Genomic DNA, 7424 nt, shown 5'->3' on the forward strand with positions numbered 1-7424 from the left:
TTTCAACTTTGCACTTTACCACGCGGCAAGCAACTGGTGTGAGTTGATTCCTTGTTTTTAACCGGATATCGTTGGAAACTTTTGTGGCTACTTTTGGATCAAATCCCTTCAATACTATGCTGTATTAGTCCAACTTTACATTAATTGGAATACTTTTTGCTTATATTCTAATGAGTGATAAGGATGAGTATTCATTTCCTATTGCAAATGCAACCTAGCATCGTTGACAAAAAGAGCATATATATGTTATGGCATTTTATACTTACCTCGTGTTTTGGACAAAGTATGTTATGAAGTTTGACGAATAATTGGTACATTTTCCAGCTTGCTGCTTATCGAGGACTTGACCAGAGTGCATATTCTTTTCTTTCCCTTGAACATGAAGAGGAAAAGGATGAGGAGGAGAATGTTGAAAAGCATGCAACCATTTCTCAACTTATTAAGCAAAAGAAAAAGGGAAAGGAAAGTAAGAACCAAGAAATGCACGTAGGTTCTAAAGTTATTATGACGATGTCAAATATTTGCAATGCACGTTAACATTCACAATTTCAAGTAAGTATTCGGGTAGTGGAGCTTAACAAAGTATGTTTGGATAAGAGATTATTTGAAAGATATTTTTAGCATAACATTTTTTGTGGTGTGATGTATGTGAAATAAAAAAAATAATTATATGAAATATGTTAAATAAAAATAAGGTAATTGAAAAATATATTTATAATGTAATAAAAGACTCTTTTTTTTTTGGGCAAATGTCTGGAATTTTGCAGCCAATGACTCGGGAATCCAGTTTAGTCAGATTTATGCCCGAGTTTGGCAAGGGGGTTTAGAAGTTGGGAACCTTTTTTTTTTTTTCACTTTCGGAAGGTTGGATGATGTCAGAGTCAGAGTCAGATTAAGACACAATTCACTACTAAACTAATCCGGTGGAGTGGAATTCTAACCTCGTAATGCAACTCCGACCATGATATATACATGCGGGAAAAAACAGAAAAGAAGAGGAGCTTTTAACCGATGGAAGAAAACAAGTTAACAAATCATTTTAAATGTGGTCGGCAGGCAAAAATGACTGCAAGTAAAGACTAAAAATAGCGCGTTGGAACAGGGTCTGGATTAGACCCAAGTACGAGAAAATTTTGACACCGACCGAATCTTCAACGGAGGACTCTCGACTTTTTTGTTTGGTGGTTCGTTTTCAAAGTTTGATTGAGAATGTGAAAGCAGATAGATAGAGAGAGAGAGAGACAGAGTGGGGGAGGAGAAGGACAATGACCAATACTGCTACTACAAGTCTAATGGCGGTTTAGTGCTCCCTCCTACTACCCTTCTTTCTTTCTTTCTTTCTTTCTTTCTGGGAAGGCCTGTTGTTAGTAGTTAGTACTGTACTGGTATGGAATATGGGAATATGTGGTGCGAGCCAAGTCTGACCACGTAGTCTTGTCTTCCCACTTCCACACGTTTTTCGGCAACTCTCTCTCAATCCATGAGATGAATTGTTTCAAATTGGTAATAATCCTGACACAGAGAAAGTTAGGCGCACCCCAGTCCCATTTTACCAATCCAATTTGAAGGGCATGCTTTTTTTTTTGACAGTTTTTAATTTTTTTTAAAGTTAAAATCAAGAAACCAAGGAAAAAAAAGAGTGTATTTGGCAACTTCTATCGTTTTCATTTAATAGCTTTTGGGCAAGTCAACGTCCAATAAAGAAAAGCAATTAAGAACATTAAATTAAATAAAATTTAGAATCAAAAGCTAAAAGCATGCTCACAAAATAAGCTAAGCATAATAAGACTCGAGAGTTGAAATTTTTTTGTCCGATTTGGAGGTTAAAGTCATGCCCTCCCCTAAGTGTGAGTTCAACTGCAAGCTAGAGCAAGGGCATTTTTTCGAAGGATTCTGTACTCCCTCTGTTTCAATCACTTAGTCATGTTTGGGGAATCTAACTTTTTAAAAATAGTTATTTGATTGTTATATTTGTATTTTTCTTTTTTTAAAATTTTATCTTCACAAATTTAAAATTTAAATTTGAATGATAACATGTATATGATTAGAAATAAAAAAAAAGATTAAAAAGAAAGATTAAAAGATGTTTTGACTTTTCCAACATGACAAATGTTTTGGGACATATTAAACTAAAAAGTATGACACTTTCAATGGCACAGAGTGAGTAATTTTTATTTTTAGTTTTTAGCTTCAGACAGAGAACATTTTGGTGTAGTGACTATGATTAAAATTCTAAAAGTTATCTATAAGTTCTAAATTCAAATCCTTCTTCTTTCTTTTCACTTCTTCAATCCCACTTATTCTTTGCTAAAAAAGATTAATGATTTTTTAGAATCAAGAGTTTAAAATAAAAAGTTCAAAATATCAGTTAAGCATACGACAACTCCTGGCTTTCAACAATCAAGCTTCAAAGTGTGCATTAACTAACATGACCAACTAGAGAAAATATTATACTAATACAAGTAGAAACTCTTTTCAAAAAAAAAATAAAAAAAATACAAGTAGCAGCTAAACAATATAGCAAGTGGTGATGATAAGCAAAGGTTCGCAGAGTTTTTTGCCAAAATAAGACATTTTTAAAAAAATATTCCCAATTTGATTCACTTTCAAATTTTATTCCAATAATGATGTTATTGTTGCCACCTAATTATCCTGATTGCCATGTAGGATAACAAGAAAAGAAAGTTTTAATCTACTCTATAGTTTCTAACATGAACTAAAAATTAAAATTTTTATTATTATAGAAGCACTAGAAGATAGCATAATTTTGATAATTTTCTTATAAATATTTAAAATAAATTCTACCATTATTGACCTTGCAATTATTGGTCTCTACATTTTTTTTTGAAATGAATCAAACCTATTGCATATAATTTTTTAATAATAATTTTTAAAAAATATGAAAGTTTCAACGAAAATTTCAACGAAAATTGTAAGCAATAACAAGAAAAAGTCACAAAAACTTCAAGGCTATGATATTTGGTTATATTATCCTTCCTACTCCTTGAAAAGAACTTTTACAGAAAGTAAACAAGCTGAAATTTTCTTCTCTAGTTCCAATTGAATATTTTCCAGCATTGTTCATGATGTTTTACCTTTATATTTTTTTCCCTGCTACTCTTACTTAATGATTTGCACAATTTCCTAGCTAGTCAGGAACCATAATTTCAGAATATGAAAGAAAATCAAGATGGAATTCGTTAATGAGGTTCTAAAAACAAGTTTCAAATAAGTTGGCAATCATTCAAATAGGTGACAAATCAAAAAAAATAACAAAAAGTTATACTTTATGAGAACTAAGAAGACAAATAAGTATACATCTCTTATTTATCTCTAAGTAGAGTACGATGACTTGAAAAAACACTCAATCATAGTATAACTATAAAAAATTTCCAAGGAAAAAAAATTTCCAAGACGGATAGGTGACCCAATTGCAAGTAGAATTGAAATATTTGTACCAATACTCTGCACTTCAAGTTTCACCAATCAAAAGTAACCACTTTCTCGTCATTTTTCTTTTCCATTCATGGCCATTTTTTGGAGGCCATAGGAATGTTTCATAAGCTTTACAATAGAAAAAACGAGAATAATTTTTGTTTATCTTGAGATTATTGATTTTAGAAGAATATTTTCATCTACCGAAACAATATTAAGTATGATACTGAAGTTTTAGACATTGTTAATATAAATATTGGCTTCTCAGAATTACGTTTGATAAGAGAAAGATAACGAAAGGAAAAGAAGTGTGGGTAGGTTCAAAGTGAGAGATAATCATGGAAGATATTAGATGAAAAAAAGAAATGGAGTGTGTCTCTATTTCTATCCTTGCACATATGTAGCCTATATGGTAAAAAAAGAATCATAATAGTAATAAATTTTAAAATTAAATTACTTTGAGTATATGTTTTTGAAGGGCAATTATTTTGGCAATAAACTCAAGGTTCGCACCTCACATCAGCTCTCAAGAATAAACAAAAGAGAAACAAAGCCCATAAAATAAGCAAGGGACCAGTACAACTATTGCATGATGACTTGATGAGGAGCCGATGAAAGAGGACTCTAATGTCGCTGTGAAGCATAAATATCACGTTTTATTCGATTGATTATTTATCTCGCGTGAAAACTGAAGGGAACTGGCGAAGGAAAGAGAGAAGAAATTGGGGGATTTTGCGTATCCCATTTAGATGTTGAGAGCTCCATAAATGGGAAGGGAATGAGAGGTTGGAGTGAGAGCATTTAACCCTAATAGAGCTAGCAAGAAGACAAGCAACAAGAAACGGTAGTTGAGGGTTCTGTCTTTGCAGCCTGATATTGGAGGAGAAGATCTCTTTTGTTATCTACTCATCCGCCCAATCTAACCGTAACTTCCAATTTTCAGCTACATAAAATTTCTTTTTTCCGGTTGTCAGAAGTATATAAAAATTCTTTGCATCTACTACTTTTTTATATCTCTCCCTGGAGGACTATCAGAATCTAGGGAGAGACCTCTAAAGAAGGACCAAGCACCTGACTTTCTCCTTAGTCTTCCCCAATGGCCAGTTGGGTATTATCAGAATGTGGTATAAGACCACTCCCCAGAATCTACCCAAAACCACGAACTGGCCTGAATAATTTCAATGCCAAACTGAGACTACCAAAACTAGATCTGGGTAGTTCTTCTTTTTCTTTTTCAAGTGGGGTAAAGGACAGGAATTGGGCATTGAATGTTAGTGCCCCAGTTAGAGTACAAGGAATTGGAGAAGAAGAATACAAGGCAAGGGGGAGGATTAATGGAGTAATTGGGGATGATGAAGGTGAATTTGACCCAGGTGCGCCGCCACCATTCAAATTGGCCGATATTAGAGCAGCTATTCCTAAGCATTGCTGGGTCAAGGATCCATGGAGGTCCATGAGCTATGTGGTGAGGGATGTTGTTGCGGTTTTCGGATTGGCAGCTGTTGCAGCTTATTTCAATAATTGGCTCGTTTGGCCTCTCTACTGGTTTGCCCAAGGGACTATGTTCTGGGCCCTGTTTGTTCTTGGCCATGATTGGTAATCTCGCGTTTCCACCTCTTTGGATAAAGATTGCATTTTTCCTACTTCTTCTAATCTCCTCGTCTGAAAATATTAGTGCTTTATTTCCACTTTGGTATCTGGGACTGGGAGATGATATACTGGTGGTAATAACTATTTATTTCGTGGAATAATTTCTGCAGTGGGCATGGAAGCTTTTCCAATAATCCCAGGCTGAATAGTGTCGTTGGACATATTCTTCATTCTTCAATTCTCGTCCCTTATCATGGATGGTTTGTTCACAACATTCCTTCATCTTTAGTGCCCATTTTATTGCTTGTTTATCAAAAATCTTGAATTGGATATGGATTATCTTTAACTTCTAAAATCTTGAATTTTGCAGGAGAATTAGCCATCGGACTCACCATCAGAACCATGGTCATGTTGAAAACGATGAATCCTGGCACCCTGTAAGTCATTGTTGTCGATTTGGTGGTACGCTCTGATACATAAAATCCTTCTCAATTAACACCCAAGGTTGAATTTTTTTTTTTTTTTCCAGTTATCTGAAAAAACTTTTAAGAGTTTGGATAGTGCCACCAAAAAATTAAGGTTCACTTTGCCATTCCCCTTGCTAGCGTACCCAGTATATCTGGTAAGTAAAAGATTGGTTCTCCTCTGATTTGAATAACGTGACCAATTGTCACAACCAGATTTGGATTTTCAAAGTGGTTGAATATGTTTCTTCTGGATTTCATCACAGTGGGGTCGGAGCCCTGGGAAGACTGGCTCTCATTTTGATCCAAGTAGTGATTTGTTTGTCCCTAGTGAGAGAAATGATGTGATTACTTCAACAGTTTGTTGGGCGGCTATGGCTGCATTGCTTGTGGGTTTATCCTTTGTTGTGGGTCCTGTTCAATTGCTCAAACTCTATGGCGTTCCCTATTGGGTTAGTCAAGGCCCCTTTACAAATTTCTTGCCTTTGCATTTTTATTGTAAGGTTACATTTCTTGAGTTTATGTGTTTGAAGATTCTACGTGGAATTTGCAGATTTTTGTCATGTGGCTAGACTTGGTTACCTACTTGCATCACCACGGTCATGACGAGAAGCTGCCTTGGTTTCGGGGAAAGGTATGCAAACTGGAGGCCTTTTTCATTCTTAGACCTTATAGTCAAAGCTGATGTTCTTAGAAAAATTCCAACTGCAGTGTATCTTTACATTTGTTAACTAAATAAGAGGGGAATATAAAAAAATTGTCAACTAAATATGGATTTGTTACCAAGTTATTCTTGTTTTAGTACTTAAAATTATTCGGTTTTCCTTTTAAACTCGAACAGGAGTGGAATTATATGAGAGGAGGTCTTACGACGATTGATCGTGATTATGGATGGATTAATAACATCCACCATGACATTGGGACCCATGTGATTCATCATCTCTTCCCACAAATGCCTCACTATCATCTAATTGAAGCAGTAAGTTGGCGTCAAATTTGATGCAAAATTTGATGAAAAAATTAAGCGTGTTCTTTTTGTGTCCGAACCTTGATGGCTTTGGGTGATTGCAGACAGAAGCTGCTAGGCCAGTGCTGGGGAAGTATTACAGGGAACCAAAGAAATCAAGGCCTCTTCCATTTCATTTACTGGGAGTCCTGGTGAGAAGCATGAGGAAGGATCACTATGTGAGTGATACTGGGGAGGTTGTCTATTATCAGAGTGACCCTCAGCTTTCTGGTTCTCGAAAGTTGAACTGAAGCACTGAAGAAGATATATATATATATATATATATATACCTAGTCTGTTGTATCAAGCCGGCCTGCTAAAAGACTCGGTTCTTTTCGACCGACTTGTATCTCGAAGCTGTTAAAGATTCTGGAGCTTGCAAAGACCAGAATCAAGGCAACCACTCTTGCCGTATAAATTCATTCTTTCCATCCAGTAATTAGGGATGGCATATAGGCTTTGAGAGGGCATTGCAATTTTTTGTCTAGCATAAAGTATATCATGATGTAACCATAGCAGAGTGGTCAGTGTTAAAAAGGATGATATTTTGATGCCGTAAAATGTACTACTACTATCAATCTATTCGTAGCACAGAGTGGTTTGAGGGTTTCGTCCCGTTCGAGATTTCTGATTATGAAGTAGTAAAAGGGAAATGCTGGAGGTGCCCCCCTATCAAATCCAAGTCCGAACACCACAAAAGATCCAAGTCCAAACACCACAAATGATGTGTCCATTAATGTTTTTTTTTTCTTTTAAAAAAAAAGAGAGAAAATATTAAAAAGTGGTAACCACTATCAGACATGATGAAAACATATGCGGATGGACGTCGGGTTCACTAACTTTTGTTAAATAGTGTCCAAACTGCACATTGTTTTCATGGATGGCGCAAAAGGTCGCGTCATTTTCAACACTGGACCGGTCATTCACGT

General features: G+C 35.4%; 1 protein-coding gene across 2 annotated transcripts; it reads left to right on the plus strand.

Annotated features, from left to right (window-relative positions):
* Positions 1–4136: 4136 nt before the first annotated feature.
* On the plus strand, positions 4137–7105 carry LOC113730347 (omega-3 fatty acid desaturase, chloroplastic-like). 2 transcript variants are annotated; one of them, XM_027254980.2, is made up of 8 exons: positions 4137–5031; positions 5196–5285; positions 5396–5462; positions 5555–5647; positions 5756–5941; positions 6043–6123; positions 6331–6468; positions 6561–7105. In XM_027254980.2, the coding sequence occupies exons 1-8, from the start codon at positions 4532–4534 to the stop codon at positions 6744–6746; spliced, it is 1341 nt and encodes a 446-aa protein (XP_027110781.2). In that variant the 5' UTR covers positions 4137–4531; the 3' UTR covers positions 6747–7105. The 2 variants fall into 2 exon arrangements, with proteins under 2 accessions (XP_027110781.2, XP_071934499.1); XM_072078398.1 differs by lacking the exon at positions 5555–5647.
* Positions 7106–7424: the final 319 nt, after the last annotated feature.

Source organism: Coffea arabica, chromosome 2e, assembly GCF_036785885.1.
Source record: "Coffea arabica cultivar ET-39 chromosome 2e, Coffea Arabica ET-39 HiFi, whole genome shotgun sequence".
Taxonomy (NCBI): domain Eukaryota; kingdom Viridiplantae; phylum Streptophyta; class Magnoliopsida; order Gentianales; family Rubiaceae; genus Coffea; species Coffea arabica.

Bases quoted from the DNA above. Each gene is read 5' to 3' on its own strand.
- LOC113730347 (XM_027254980.2), top strand. From the start codon at position 4,532: ATGGCCAGTTGGGTATTATCAGAATGTGGTATAAGACCACTCCCCAGA. The intron at 5,032-5,195 runs GTAATCTCGCGT...TAATTTCTGCAG, and splicing joins TTTGTTCTTGGCCATGATTG to TGGGCATGGAAGCTTTTCCA. The intron at 5,286-5,395 runs GTTTGTTCACAA...TGAATTTTGCAG, and splicing joins CTCGTCCCTTATCATGGATG to GAGAATTAGCCATCGGACTC.